Source organism: Gopherus flavomarginatus, unplaced genomic scaffold, assembly GCF_025201925.1.
Source record: "Gopherus flavomarginatus isolate rGopFla2 unplaced genomic scaffold, rGopFla2.mat.asm mat_scaffold_47_arrow_ctg1, whole genome shotgun sequence".
NCBI lineage: Eukaryota > Metazoa > Chordata > Testudines > Testudinidae > Gopherus > Gopherus flavomarginatus.
In genome coordinates this window covers 786025-801302 of record NW_026115098.1, presented here as the reverse complement: position 1 = coordinate 801302, position 15278 = coordinate 786025, and the positions used below count along the sequence as shown (strand labels likewise).

At 48.2% G+C, this 15278-nt stretch overlaps 1 protein-coding gene across 1 annotated transcript in view; it reads right to left on the bottom strand.

Moving 5' to 3' along the window:
• Window positions 1-15278, bottom strand: part of LOC127042511 (zinc finger protein 560-like) — a 1223565-nt gene that overhangs the window by 468250 nt on the left and 740037 nt on the right. Inside the window, exons 5-6 of the mRNA XM_050935903.1 lie at window positions 14119-14245; window positions 12249-12297 (exon numbers count right to left, since the gene is read on the bottom strand). Coding sequence (XP_050791860.1) covers window positions 12249-12297; window positions 14119-14245 — 176 coding nt within the window. The remainder of the gene's footprint in view (window positions 1-12248; window positions 12298-14118; window positions 14246-15278) is intronic.

Here is a 15278-nt window from a genome sequence, read left to right as displayed (position 1 = left end):
AGCTCAGGGAACCAATCCATGCAACAAACCTCAATGCAAACTCTGCACCTATCTACACCAGTGACACCATCACAAGGACTAACCAGATCAGCCACACCATCACCGGTTCATTCACCTGCCATCATATGCCCAGCAATGACCTCTGCTATGTACATGCCAAAACTGGACAGCGCTACTGGAAAAGGGTGAAGGACACAAATCAGATATTAGAAATGGCAATATTCAAAAACATGTAGCGAGAAACTCAACCTCCCTGGCCACACTATGACGCAGACCTTTAAGTGAACCATCCTGCAGCAAAAAAGCTTCAGGACCAGACTTCAAGAGAAATGCTGAGCTTTTCATGTTCATCTGCCAAATTGACACCATCAGCTCAGGATTAAACAAAGATGTAAAGGCTTGCCAATTACAAAACAGTTCTCCTCCTGGTTTTCACACCTCAACTGCTAGAACAGGGCCTCATCCTCCCTGATTGAACTGCCTCATTATCTCTAGCTTGCCTGCATATATACCTGCCACTGGAACTTCCACTACATGCATCTGACGAAGTGGGTGTTCACTCACGAAAGCTTATGCTCCAAAAAAAATCTGTTAGTCTATAAGTGCCACAGGATGCTTTGTTGACTCTAGGTCTAGTGTGTGCTTTATTTAGTGGATGGTCTTATTCGCGGGGGAGGCAAAATGTTGTGTATTTGGTGTCATGGCTTTTATTCCTATGGCAACTTAGTTCGATATTAGGGGATAGTCCAGGCCTTTTCAGCCTGTTCAGGCGAGCTCTTGTCTGACATAAATGGTAGTTTTGTTAACTGTCTGCTGTTGGCCTCAAGTGATTCTTCCTAAACGGGCTGCCCCCAAGGATATAACACCAACCAGCGTTGGCTTCTCTCCTCTTCCCCAGCTGGGCTTCTCCCCCTCCCTCCCCCAACTGAGACTCCTGCCGGGGCACAGGGTACTCCTCCCTCCTCCCCTCCCCAGCGTGGCTCCAGTCCATTCGGGGCTTCTCCTCCCCCCACTCCAGCTTTTTAGGGCTTTTTCTCTCCCTACCACCCCTTCTGCCACTAGCTGAGCTTCCTCTTACCCATAACCTTCCACTGCCCCAGCCCCAAGCCTAGCGGGCGCCATGGGGCACCCGATGGCTGCTGTGGCCGAGCCGAGCCTGGCGGCAGGAGCAGCGATTCATGCGGTGCCATGGCAGGAGCCCATCAGCCCGAGGTGTGCGGGGTGCAGCCCAGGGAAGCGGGGCCGGCTGTGCTGCTGCTGGCCCCGCAGCATCCCCGCCACCCCACCCCTGAGGTGTTTGGGGGGGACTCACTCAGCCCCCGCAGGAGCAGGTGAGGGGGGAGCAGCTGAAAACTGAACATCCCACTGCCCCCAGAGCCTCGTCCCCAGGAGCTGCCCCACCCCTTGCCTGTGCCAGAGCCCCGCCCCAGGAGCTGCCCCGCCCCAAGATCCTGCCACCCACGGCCCGTTGTGCTAGAGCCCCCCCCCAGGAGCTGCCCCCCGCCCATGCCTGTGCCAGAGCCCCACCCCAAGGAGCTGCCTGCCCCCAGGCAGTGGCCAGAGCCCGCCCCAGGCTTGGGCTTTGTTCTTCCTGCCTCCTTTTCCAGTACCACCCACTCCAGCTGCTCCCTCCCTGTGTCATGCAAAACACTGCCCCGGTTGGGTCACTGGCGGTCTGACTCTGCGGCATGAAGAGCCTCCATCTCTGCTCACTCGGGGGGAGAGGAGGGAGAGAGAGGAGATGGGTCCATGGGTTGTGAAAGCAAAATTAGGGGGCAGGGAAAGGAGGACTGTTTGGAAAGGATGCGGTCTTTTTTGGGGGCTGAAGGGGAGCCAGAGGGAGTCAGAAGAAGGTCGGCAGCAGAGGCTCATGGAAATTGAGGGGGAACCCCTGGGTGTCCAGTGTTGATGGGCCAGGGATTGTAACAGCACCTAGCGCACTGTGGGGGTCCTGATCTCAGTCATTGTCTGTGCCGCACCTGGTGCCCTGATGTCTATTTCCTGATCACAGGCACTGGGAATGGACAGAGGAAAACCTCAGCACCTGAAGGTTAATGCAGCCCTGTGTGCAATCCTGCTGGTGGTGCTGCTGCTTCATGAGGGTTTGGCTTAATAGATCACAACACAATCCCAGTCCCATGTGGTCTAGTGATCTGCCGTTCCTGGTTTTCACCATGTAGCCTGGGGTTCCAATTACAGTGGTGGAAGTAGTGCAGAGCTTTTGCTCAGAGGGGAGGAAGGGCAAGGGGGAGGGATCCTAGAAGCAGGGCATTTGGACAGTGTGGGGAGGGGGATCCAAAGAAGTTGGGTGGGGGGCAGAGGTCGGAGGGGCAGATCAGGGATGGAATCCCAAACATTGCGGAAAGTGGGCAGCATGGAGAGCCCAGGCCTGGCATGGGGACGGGGAAGAGTGACTCTGTCTTCTAAACTCAGCATGGCAGACTAGGCAGACTTGGAAGAATTACTTATTTGTTAGTAAATGTCAATTTCTGTGTAAAACACACAACCCAATGGCAAATATTTCCATTGATAATCATCAAAATGACAGATGGGCAAAGTAAGAAACATGCTGCTTGAGAATTTATTCTGTTCTAATCCTATAGGGTCCCTTCTGCCTTAGATGCCACCATGTGGTGTTTCATTTCCCTCCCCATTTTCACACCAGAGACACATTTCCTTTGCATGGATCCATGAACAGTAAAATCCTCCTGTGTCACTTGTCTGAGCCAGATCATTCAATTCAACTGAAACCTTCTCTCCTGCAATGGCAATGGTCAAACAGAGGGGACGTGGCCACCTTCAACCCTGGCAGTGAGATATTCCCTCTCCTCTTTCTTCAGGCTGCTGCTGTTATTCCATGAATCATCAAGGATGGAATAAAAAGCTGAGTTTACTCCAGGAAGAGGAAAGAAAGGAGCACCAACTCCTTGAAAAATCTCAGTGCCCAGAGAATACCTGCCGCTGTTATTGGAATCCCTGATGTGTTGGTAGCTTGTTTATTTACACTGAGGATTGAGTCCTACTTTGTGCACCATGTTTGAGAATGAAAATCCTAACCCCACCCTTTGAAATAACGACTGCAGCAGGACATGTTTATGTCCCTGTCCAAAGCAGACAGACCGATGGAGAAATGCCATGAGTCCAGGGTAATACTCACTGCGGTTTTTACCATTTCCACTCTCTAAACTCCCTCCCAGCCTCTGTGCCCTAGAGCAGGTACAGAGCCTGAGCCGAGATACGTATAATGCAACTTCACAGACCAAGCCGCATGACCCTGATTAATCTGACATGGGCCAGCCATGGTGTTTCATTGCGCTGTAGATGTATGCTTATGTTATATCTACACTGTGATTAAAACACGCAGGGCACCTGTCTCAAGCCCGGCCAGCTGACTCGGGGTTATGGGGCTTGGGCTGCAAGACTATAACATTAGAGTGCAGACAGATGGGCTTGAGCCCAAACCTCAGAGACCCAGGAGGGTGAGGGTTTCTGAACCCAGGCTCGCGTGAACACAAATATCTGCACCACAGTTTTTAGCCCCTCAGCGTTAGCTCCATGAGCCCAAGTCAGATGACCCAGGCCAGACATGCTGCCTCTTTATCCTAGCAGAGATGGACTCTACGGGTACATCTCCATTGCAATGTCAGTCCAGATGTGGCACGCTGTGCTCAGAGTAGCACCTTGAAGCCCCATATTCACACTCTCATATAATGATGATACGGTTTGTACAAAGTCTGCCTGGTGAGGTATCATTTCAAAGTCTTTATCTGTTGAACATTAATATTGTGTTGGTTCTGTGTGTGTAGCATTGGCTGGGAAGTTATGAATTTTGCTCTGTGTGTGTTACTGAGATATGTTATGAGGTTGGAAATGCCCACCACCAGCTTTCAGGTGTGACAATGGAGGAACCAGACTCATGCTGGCCCATGAAAGGGATCCACACTCCCAAGGACTATCCCAGGAACCGTGTACAATGCAGACTTCTCCTAGATAACCACGCAACACTGGGCACTGCTTGACTCACATCCTAGCAAGGAGCTTTCTAGAAGTTGGAAGGAACTATAAAGAGGGGTAGAGACATCAGACTTGGCCCCCTCTCTACCCACAACTCAACAGCTGGAAACACACCTGGATGACAAACTGATTCAGAAATCAGAGAGAATAATAATAATGCATTCAAACCAAAGTCCCCAAACAGACTAGGGTATTGGTTTTTTCAGCAGAAAATTTTCAGTTTGGGGGATTTTCTTTTCCCAGTCAGACTTTGCCAAGGAAGCAGAGAGAAAATGTTGAGCTGCCTCCTTCAGAAACAGCTTGGCCTAGACACTAGCTCTGGTTCACTGTTGAGGCTTGCTCAGGATGGGAGTATTTTAAGAATTTGGCAGGTCCCAGGGTGTTTGGGGGAGATTATGAGGATGTTACCTTTTGAGAGAAAAGCTAAGAAATACAGGACTAGAAAAAAACATTTTAGAAAGTGGGATTTAGACATTTTATTTACAGCAATGGGGGTCTGAATTTCTCAGAAGGTTTTTGTTTGTAGGAAGCAACATTGCTAGAGCTGTTATTGTACCAAGGGGGAGATGGTTGTCTATAAGGAGGGGTGAAGACCAAATGCCTCAATGAGGATGGGATTCAAAGCCATGCGTGCAGAGCACAATGGATTAGCAGTTCATCACCTTAACCACTCGGTCACCTCACCTGAGCTGTCAGGAAATGGACAGGAAGAGAAATTTAAGGCCAGCAGAGATAGGGATATGATGGAGTTTTAATACTAAGCGTAAGCAGGGGCTGAATGAGCTCCCCACTCACATCTAGTGAGGAACTGGGGGAAAGACTCAGGAACAGACCCTGTTTGCATAGACACACTACTCTGCCTAGGTATGCAGCATGATGGGGTCGCTTTCCCAAAATGACCAGTTTGGATGGTGGTGGGTTACAAATCACTTTAGGACTGAGTGGAATGAAATGTTATTCTCCTTCCTGTATGAGTGAAGGCAGCAGAACATACCTATTGCGTCCTGATGGAGGGGTAGGCACCTCAGGGCCTGAGCCAGCCCCTATGGAGGGCAAGGAGGGAGCACTACTCAGCAGCACTCTGTCCCAGCTCTTCCCCAACCCCACCCTCAGCCTGAGACTCTGGCTTCCAGCCCGGCGTCGACCCCTTTACCACTGTCCACACCCCTCCCCAGCAAGCAACAGCCCCACTCCCAGCCCCAGTTCTCGACTGTGGCTTCTGAGGTGCCACAGCCATGGATAAGAGGGCACAGTGTGAAATGTTTGGGGACCACTGGTTTAGGGTGACATCCTCAATCACTTCTCTGCCACCACGGGCAGCCCAGAGCCCTATGAATACCAGCAGCGGCTGAGATTTAAAGGGCTCAGAGATCCCTGCAGCTGCAGGCAGCCAAGAGCCCTTTCAATTCCGGCCACAGCTAAAGCAGATGGATGGGGCTGGGATTTTCAAGGGCTTAGGCTCCTCTCAGCAACAACTCTGGGCCCTTTAAATCACTGCCCCAGCCCCACAAAGCTCCGGATTCCCCCAGCCACCGAGCCCCAGGCCCTTTAATTTGACTCTGAGGGCTCTCAGGCACCTCTTCAGCTGGGAGCCCCTGGTTGATTTAAAACCAAGTATCACCACCCCACCCCCAACCTTCCTTTTTGACCCACAGCTGTTTTGGTGGGGCGGTGCTGGGGAAGGAGGGTTTGTTTCTGCAGGGCTGGGCGGGTTGTTTCCACCGGGCCGGGAAGTCCTGAGGTGGGTGTGGTTCCGCAGGGCCGGGAGATTTCCGCCCTTAGCTGTTTTCTTTAGAGTAATGTGGCCCTCGCCGCTTTACGAGTTGTAAAGGCATTCGCTGGGCCTCTCGCTTGTGTGGATTCTCCGATAGGTAATAAGGTTTGAGCTGCAATTGAAGTTTGAGCTGCGATTGTAGGTTTTCCCACACTCACAGTATTCGCAGGGCCTGTCGTCCCTTCCCTCCCTGTCCGTGGATTCTCTGATGCCTAATAAAGTGTGAGCTGCATTTGAAGGTTTTCCCACACTCACGGCATTCGTAGTGCCTGTCTCCTGTGTGGATTCTCTGATGCCTAATAAGGCTGATCTTTGAGTGAAGAGTTTTCCACACTCACGGCAATTCATAGGGGCCTCTCCCCTGTGTGGATTCTCTGATGTTGAGAAAGGCGTGATCTGTAAGTGAAGTTTTTCCCACACTCAGCGCATGTATTTTTTTGCTTTTCCCTGCAGATTTCCTGCTGTATTCTGGTTTCCTAAGGCCCTTCTGAGTTCCCTGACAGGAAATAAATTTATCCATTTTCTCCCCTGGCTGGTTTTCCCTGCTCTTTTTCTGGTCTGTGCTGAACCTCACAGGATCTTCCCTGCTTGTGACTGCTGGACACATTCCTTTTCATTCTTTGCGATAATGCTCTGTGTTTATCCAGTTGCTCAACATTTCCCTGCTGAGAATTCTGCTCCTCTTTCTCACACGTCATTGCATCACCTGCTGTGATAGAAACAGAAACCTCAAACAGGGATGGAAAGGGGAAGGCCAAACCACAACAAGTGCTGGAGAGAGGTCAAATAAAAATCAGGAAATCAGCTCCCGCCAACAGGAGAGAGGAGGGGATCAATTCAGCCTTCACATCCCATCCAACTTCACAGGGGGAAGGGAGAAAGCTACTGCCCGGTGTCTGCTAGGATTTATAGGAAGTCTTGAGCTATATTTACCCTGCCGATGCGACCCCTGCTATGGACAATAATGAACTGAGAGACTTCCCAAGACCTTTGTAGGGCATCCCAGATGTTTCCTTCAGGCACTTACAGATTCTGAGTTGGTTTAATGTTTCCTCATCTGTGCGGGGAGATCTCAGAATCTCTTTCCTCTGAACCCTGCAGCTCTGGGACCCATGGCTCTTCCCCTTGTTCCAGCTGGGAGATCACATCACGTTGGAAAACCAGAAACCCTGCTCAGATGAAAGAAAACAAAGGAGTTCAGTTGATTTCATAAAACTTAATCATTAAAAACATTCTATTAATTTATCTTCAGTGCTTAGTGTGACCTGGTGTGCCTGGGGCAGTCCTCACTGAAAATGCCAAGGTCAGAGCAGGCTGAAAAAGGGAGAGCAGATGCTCCCCAAACTGGTGGTTAACACTGAAGTTAAACTCACTGACCAGTCACAAACTGTGCTTCTGATCCCACACATTGGTTAACGAGACTCTGAAAAAAGAAATCACATGGCCCCCTTTATTGCATGACAGTTTTCTGACTCCTAATCAGCAACTAGGTTCCGTACAGTGAGAGTTATTTAAAAACTCTGCTCACTGTGATACAGCATGGCCAGAGGGCAGCAGGAGAGTGATCCTAATTGGATCCAGAAAGTGGGTGGGTGGAAGGTTAGCCACATTACCCAGTCACTATAGGTTTGGATCTCATCCAAAATACCATGCTGACAGCCAATCCTTTAGCAATTAAACTAAATGTTTAGAAGAAAGAATGAATGAGAGAATGAAGTTAAATTCCATCCTTCCAGACTATTCTTTATCATCTAAACTAAAGGTTTAAACGAAAGAAAGACAAAGAAGTTAAATGGAAAAGCAGTCAGATACATTCCAAAATGGATATATCAGGTTCTTAGCAGTATTGGTGAGTTGCTGGCTTGAAAGTCTGTCTGGAACGCATCCACAGCTTGGATGGGTCATTCAGTCCTTTGTTCCAGGGTTCAATTTGTAGAGAAGTTGCTCCAGAGGTAGGAAGGGGGATTGAAGACAAGATGGAGATGATGCAGCTGCACTTTATATTCCTTTTGCCATGTGGCTTGTACTTCCTGTGTCCCAAACACAAGATTCACAGCACATGGCATGGAAAAGCTTTGGAGGTCTCATTACACAGGCATACCCCAGCATGTCTTGCTGACTCAATAGGTGTATCCCCTTGGTCCATGGGTTCATTGTACAGCTGATGACCCTCAATGGGCCATCAAACAGGCTAGGCAGTGTTGATGCCAATATGTCTGGGGGTGTCACCCAGAAACACTGCACAAGTCTGGAAATACAGATATACCCTACATATCTGTAACTCACAATACAAGGCTGATGGAAACATAGAAAGAAAATTATCATCCTTGGCAAATCATAACATTTTCATTGCCACTTTACATGGCATACCTAGCATGATTCATTGCAATTTTATCAGATTATATTATTTTATTATTAATAGCAAAGGGTCTCACAATTTCATGCAGTCTCACACTTGCTAAACTAGTGAATTCCCAGGACCAGTTCCCAGGTCCTTGAAGATGCCAAAACATTGTGCTTATGAGGGATTGAAATACCCACATATCTGCTAGGAACACACACACAGACACTGTGTCAGTCTATACCCCTGTGTTCACTCTTCTAGAAAATTATGATCAATTTTGTAAACAGTATGGCTTGTGAGGTATCATTAGAAAACACATAACTTACTGAATATTATCCTCCTGTTAAAATGTGTAGTAACACTGTGTGTAAAATTGTGAGATTTTACAGTATGATATTACTGAAAAAGTTTCAGTTCTGGGGAGCACCCACAGACCAGTTCCTCAGAGACAGCAAGGCAAACAGCTGGTCCAATAGCCATTCTCCTGCAGGGGGAAGGTGCGAAGACATTAAGGGCTGGTCTACAGTACGGGGGGAAATCGATCTTAGATACGCAACTTCAGCTACGTGAATAACGTAGCTGAAGTAGAATATCTAAGATCGGATTACTCACCCATCCTCACCGCGCGGGATCGATGTCCGTGGCTCCCCCTATCGAATCCGCAACTCGGTTGGGGTTGGTGGAGTTCCGGAATCGATATACGCGTGCTCGGGGATCGATATATGGCGTCTAGATGAGACGTGATATATCTATCTCCGAGCAATCGATTTTAACCCGCCGATACGGTGGGTAGTCTAGACGTAGCCTTACATTCCAACACAGGGACCTATTAAGGCTGTTGTGGAAAACAACCACAGGACTGATTTTGAATCAGCTCAGCCTGAGGCTCTTTTCTTGGTTACAAGCACGCAGGGGGCGACAGCTATTGGAATACTGTCCCCGAGCTAAAAATCACACAAGCCTTTTACAGCTTAAAACCACAAACAATGACACATACGTTGCACATTAATTTCCTTATTTGGAATATATTGCAAAATATGATGCAGGTCAAAAGCAAGCTGAACAATCAGTTTTCCATATTTGGCCTTTCCTGTTATTTTTATTACACCTGGTGATGTGGGAGCAAGACTCTCTATGTCTCAAGAAATGTCACTACCAACCTAGGCCATTTTCACACGCTAGGGTACAATCTAGATCAGTGAGGAGTTGTGTCATCTGTAATCCTGGGAGAGATTCAGTGTTCTGCTGCTGGAGCTCCCCTGTCTGTATACTCCCAGCCAGAGTTCAAGGACGCACTGAGTGTCTGTATGATAAGTAACCCTGCACTGGCAGCTCTGACTCCAGGCGCCTGCTTGTTGCACCCCAAGCACATTCTGGTTTGGGTAGAGAAGGCTCAGGGTTTGAGAGAAGGCTGGGGGTAGGAACCTTCTTTTCATTATGCTGGACCTAACCCCCAGTTTTACTTGAGTAAAGAGGAGATATTTGACTTTGTATGATACTGCTCCTGTGCTCTGTTCCCAAAGTGTTCTGCAGCAGAGGAGGGTCTCCGGTAGTATGAGTGTCACTGGCCTACTGGGGTGATGCTGAAACAGGACAGGGTACAGATGGCATTGTGGGGGTGGCATGAACCTTCACTCTTCATTTCCCCTTCCAAGAACAGAAGGGACAGGAATCCTGACCCAGCAAGACCATCATCTCAAAGATCTCCTGCATGACATCCCTGTAGAGGGCTCTCTGAGTGGGGTCCAGCGGAGTCCCCTCTTCCCTGGAGAAATACACAGCCACCTCATCGAAGGTCACCGGCCCCTGAAAGAGCAAGAGTCCAACACTCAGTACCTGCTGACCCACTCACAACCCCACTAGTCACGCAACAGCAGCACCAAGGAAATGGAAGCTCTGGAAGGCACATGTTAACAGATTCCCACCCCACCTTGCTTACAGCAGCCAGGATGTATCAGAGGGTAGAAAGAGAGAACCTTTGTGTCTTCCAGCTGACAGACAGAAGCAGGGTCTTCACATTTATCACATAGCTACTAGCCAGAGCTAAATATAGGAGATGGGGCTGTCTCTGGACCCTGTTAGTGGCTCCCTGGTAGGAATCGCAGCACTCTCTAAATAAAATATACGGAAGAAAGGGGAAGTCAATAGTAAAGAATAGAAGTTAGAAGGTCAGAATTATAGTGCCCATTAACAAAGGTTTAGAGAAAATAGAGCCTATCAAACTAACGAGATATCCTTATTGGATGAGACCAAAAGTTTAGTTGCCGCAAATAGTATTGATGTAATATACCTAAACTTCTGTAAGGGACATGACTTGATCACCACAATATTTTTACTAAAAAAACTAGAATGATACAAAATAAACATGGCATACATTAAATAGATTAAAAACTGATAGTAAATGAGGAACCATGGTCGAGTGGATTTCTTTCTAGCAGGTTCCTGCAGGGATTGTTTCTTGGTCCTGTGCTATTTAACATTCTTATAAATGACTTAGAAGAGAGTACAAAATCATCACTGATAAAGTTTACAGTTGCCACAAAGATTGGGGTTGGTGGTAATTAATGAAATGCCAGGAGATTCAGGCTCCATCACTGGGAGTCTGGGAAGTTGTCCCAGCCCTGGCTGGAGGGTTATTTCCTGTTCCACAAAGACGGGAAGTTCCATTCTCAACTCCTGTGCCTTGAAATTAGGACCTATCTGACACTACACCCCCATATTCATCATAGTGGTATGATTATAATATGATTAGGACATAATGATGATCTATTTTGTACAAGATGCATCATGTGTGGTGTCACTGGAAAAGTTCTGATTTGCTGAATATGATTATCCTATTTGTGTGCACATATCATGTTCGTATCTGAAGTTATGGATATTGACTCTGTATCTGTATTTCAAATGTGTTTACTCTGGGTAACACCCACAACGAGCCTTTCAGGTACAACAATGAAGAAGCCAGACAGCGCTGATGGCTCTACAAAGACAATGGACTGTGGAAGAGCTTAGCCTTCCTGTGAATGTTTCCGGCAGCCTAGGAGTCATGGCTACTATCATTCAGCAGGGCCTGTGACCAGACCACATGACACTAAACTCCATTTTAGTACCTGTATTTTCCACAAACTGGACTAGGAACTGAGTTTGGAACAAAAGGTTCCCACCATATGGAAAAGCCTCATAAGATGGGGTGTGACATCATCTCTTGGCCTCATTCCCCACACAAGAGAACTCCTGGAAATGCCTGAGAAACAAAAACGGATGTGGGGGAAGTGCTGCTCCCAGGATCAAGAGATTTCTAGCTTGTGTATGGAAACTTGGGGGACTGCTTGTACCATCAGTCAGGGTGAGAAATTGCTAGTTCAAATTCTCTCCATCTAGTATCATAGGCTTAGTCTGAGTTTTGGTTATTTGCTAAATAATCTGCTTTGATCTGTTTGTTATCACTTATAATCACTTAATCTATCTTTCTGCAGTTAGTAAACTTGTTTGATGCTTTATCTTAACCAGCGTATTTTGAGTGAAGTGTCTGGGGAAAATCTCAGCTTGTTGTGCACATCTGTCCCATATCGAGGGGAAGGGGAACTATATTAATGAGCTTGCATTATAGAGATCCCCGTGCACTATAAGATGGTATAATTCTGGATTTATACTACAGCAAGTGTGCAAGGTGGGGGAGTGGGAAATTGGCTCTTGTCTTCTATCTGTCCTTGAGTGGCTTAGGTAGAGCACTCAGGTAGCTTAGTTGGCAGCATGGCGCCACCTGCTGTTGTGTTGGGTGATAACAGGCCCTGGAGAGACTGGCAAAATCTCCAGCAAAGCAGTGTGAGAAGGGCCAGCCCAGCGTGAGGGTTAGAGGACACAGTAGTTCCCAGAAGCTCCACAAACTGCCCCCTGGGGGTGACAACCCATCATGCCCTACACTACACAAGTCTCAGCAGGTTTGTCACATGCTGTCCCCTCCCTTTCTCCACCCGAGATATTTCCTGCTTCCCACCACCTCTAGCAATTCCCACCCTCCTATGCATTTACTGCTCCTCAACCTCCAAGCAGAGCCCACCACCACCTCCCTGATAATCTCTTACCTGAGCCAGCTCCATTGCAGCCATTTCCTTGCACCTGGGAGGACGAGATGATCTGCAGCGAAACATGGATATTATTCTCTGGCCTGCCGGGGTGAAAAGGGCAAGGTGTGAGAATTCAGACTAGGCTTTTGTCCATTCCACAAGCCGATTCCCCCCAGCTTTTCCCCTGCTAATGCATATTCTAGGTTCTGGCACACTGTGAAGCACAGAGTGACCTTATTCCAGTACAGGCCTAGCCCCCTCCCACCAGGGTGTAACCCTCTGACACATGGGGAAACACTCCAAGTAACTGTCTCTCTCTTACACTTATCAAGTTTGCGGACAACACCAAGATGGGAGGGGTTGTAAGTGCTTTGGAGGATTGGATTAAAATTCAAAATGATCTGGACAAACAGGAGAAATGATCTGAAGTAAATAGGATGAAATTAGGTAGAGACAAGTGCAAAGTACTCCATGTTGGAAGGAACAATCAGAGGCCAGAGAAGAGCAGAAACAGAGTCAATTTGGGGGATTCTCCCTGTCATTGTCCCCAAGGCAGCTATCTCAGGTTTACAAAGGTGTTTCATGTCCCGGCCTTTATACAGTCTCTCCTGGGAGTGCCCCTTTCATGGACTGGGCCTAGTTTTAGTTTTTGGTAGTTAACAATCTTGGTTTATTGTTCATCTAACCAGTATGTGTGGATTGAAGTGTGTTGGAAACTCTGTTTGGGATAACAAGCTGGTGCATGTCATTTTCCAATGATGAAATGACAGACTTCATATGAGCTTGCGTCATTCAGTAGCATGCTGGACAGTGCAAGATTCACATTTCTGGGGGAAAGTTGGGCACTTGAGAATTTGCTGGTTTTCTCCTGAGGTGTAATTCATGAGTGGCTGTCTAGCAGCACTCAATACTGTGTAGCTGGGAGTGAGTTACATGCTGGAGACTGTGTGTTAATTGGCCAAGAGGGGCTGTTCTCGCGGGAAAACAGTGGAAAAGGCACCCCAGGCCGGAGAACTGAGGGGACACAGCTATTTAACAGTCCAGATTGTACTCAGGGTAACATCACAGACACTCACTATGACAAAGCCTCTTACAACACAGAGAAAGTAAATCCATGTCCCAGAAATCGAAGACTCAGACAGAGGGCAAGTGTCCCTGGCACTGCTTCTTGCTGACAGAGAGGTTCAGAGACAGTGTGAGAATCCTGGGGAAGCTGGGAACAGGAAGCATGGGCTGGCGGGGTTCGGTGGAGAAAGGGAACAGGAAGGGCAGGGATATTACTGAATCCAGGATCTCAGCAGTGCTAGATGACAGGATAGCACATAGTGCAGCCCATTGGAAAACACAATCCCAACTATACATACAAAATGATGGGGCCTAAATTAGTTGTTTCCACTCAAGAGATGGATCTTGGAGTCACTGTGGATAGTTCTCTGAAAACATCCACTCAATGTGCAGCAGTAGTGAAAAAAAGTGAACAATGTAGGAAATAATTAAGAAAGGGATAGATATGACAATATCTCATAGATCATATTTGTAAAAACAGCAAATAAATCCATGATACACCCACATCTTGAATACTGCATGCAGATGTTGTCACCCCATCTCTAAAATAGATATATTGGAATCAGAAAAGGTTCAGAAAAGGGCAACAAAAATGATTAGGGATATGGGACAGTTATGCCAGACCTAACCTCCAGTTTCACTTCAGCAAACAGGAGATATTTGACACTGTGCAATACGGCTCCTGTGCTCTGTTCCCAAAGTGTTCTGCAGCAGAGGAGGGTCTCCGGTAGTATGTGTGTCACTGGCCTATTGGGGTGATGCTGAAACAGGACAGGGTACAGATGGCATTGTGCGGGTGGCATGAACCTTCACTCTTCATTTCCCCTTCCAAGAACAGAAGAAACAGGAACCCTTACCCAGCAAGACCACCGTCTCATAGTTCTCCTGCATGACATCCCAGTAGAGGGCTCTCTGAGCTGGGTCCAGCAGAGCCCACTCTTCCCTGGTGAAATACACAGCCACCTCCTCAAAGGTCACCGGCCCCTGAAAGAGCAAGAGTCCAACACTAAGGACTTGCTGCCCCACTCACAGCCCCACTATTTGTGGCAGAGAGGAGTGAATCAAATGGAAGCTCAGGGTGGATCGTAGTCAGGAGAGTCCCACCTCGACCTTGTTCAGAGTATCCAGCAAATACCAGGGTGAGGGGATGAAGAGAGAGCCCCTTGTCTCTCCCAGCAGATCCATCACCCCACTATTACCCACTTACTGATACAGGAGATGGAACCCCCAGCAGGGTCTAGGGAGAGCTCGCTGGTAGAACGCCCCACACCCTCCTCATTGTGAGGAGCGGGATATGAAGGGAGAGGCAGCTCCAAGAAGCCTGACTCATGGGTGCCCCCTTCATATCTCACAGCAGCTGCTGGTTAGTGAGGTCAGGCTCCAGCACTAGGAGTCTGGTCAGACAGACACCCTAGATTCTGTCATGCTGGGAAATGCTCAATCTGTTTATTACAATTTAGGCCTGGCCCCTCCTGCCAGGCTAAGTCCACAGACACATTTTTAACCTCCCTTCTCCCTTCTCCCTTCCCTCATCTCTTCTCTGAACACAAGCCTAGAAAAGAGCAGAACCAAAGGAGTCACTGTGGGGGATTCCCTCAGACACTGACTCCACGGCAGCCACACCCCAGCAGGGGGAATATGGAGTCAGGAACTGGCTTTTGCTCTGTCTGATCCTTGTTTTGTTCACTGGAAAGTGGTTCTGCCCAGGGATGCAGCAATACATGTGTCTGGGTGGACTAGAGAGCTGGAAATCTCTCCCCCACATTCATTTATCCCACTGCCCCTTTCAGTCTCTCCTTCCCCTGTCCTCCCTCCCTGCCCCTCTGGCTGGGACAGTCCCATTCCTTGGAGCTTTGCTCTCCCATGGCTGGATTTCCTCCTCTCAACCACTAATGGGAGGAGAAATGAGGTGGGGTTGTTTGTGCAGTCACTTTCTTGCCAGACCCTAGGACATTCCCTGAGGTCTTTCAGTTACCTGGAGACTCTGGCTCAGAATTTAGTAGTAAAAGGGCCCAGG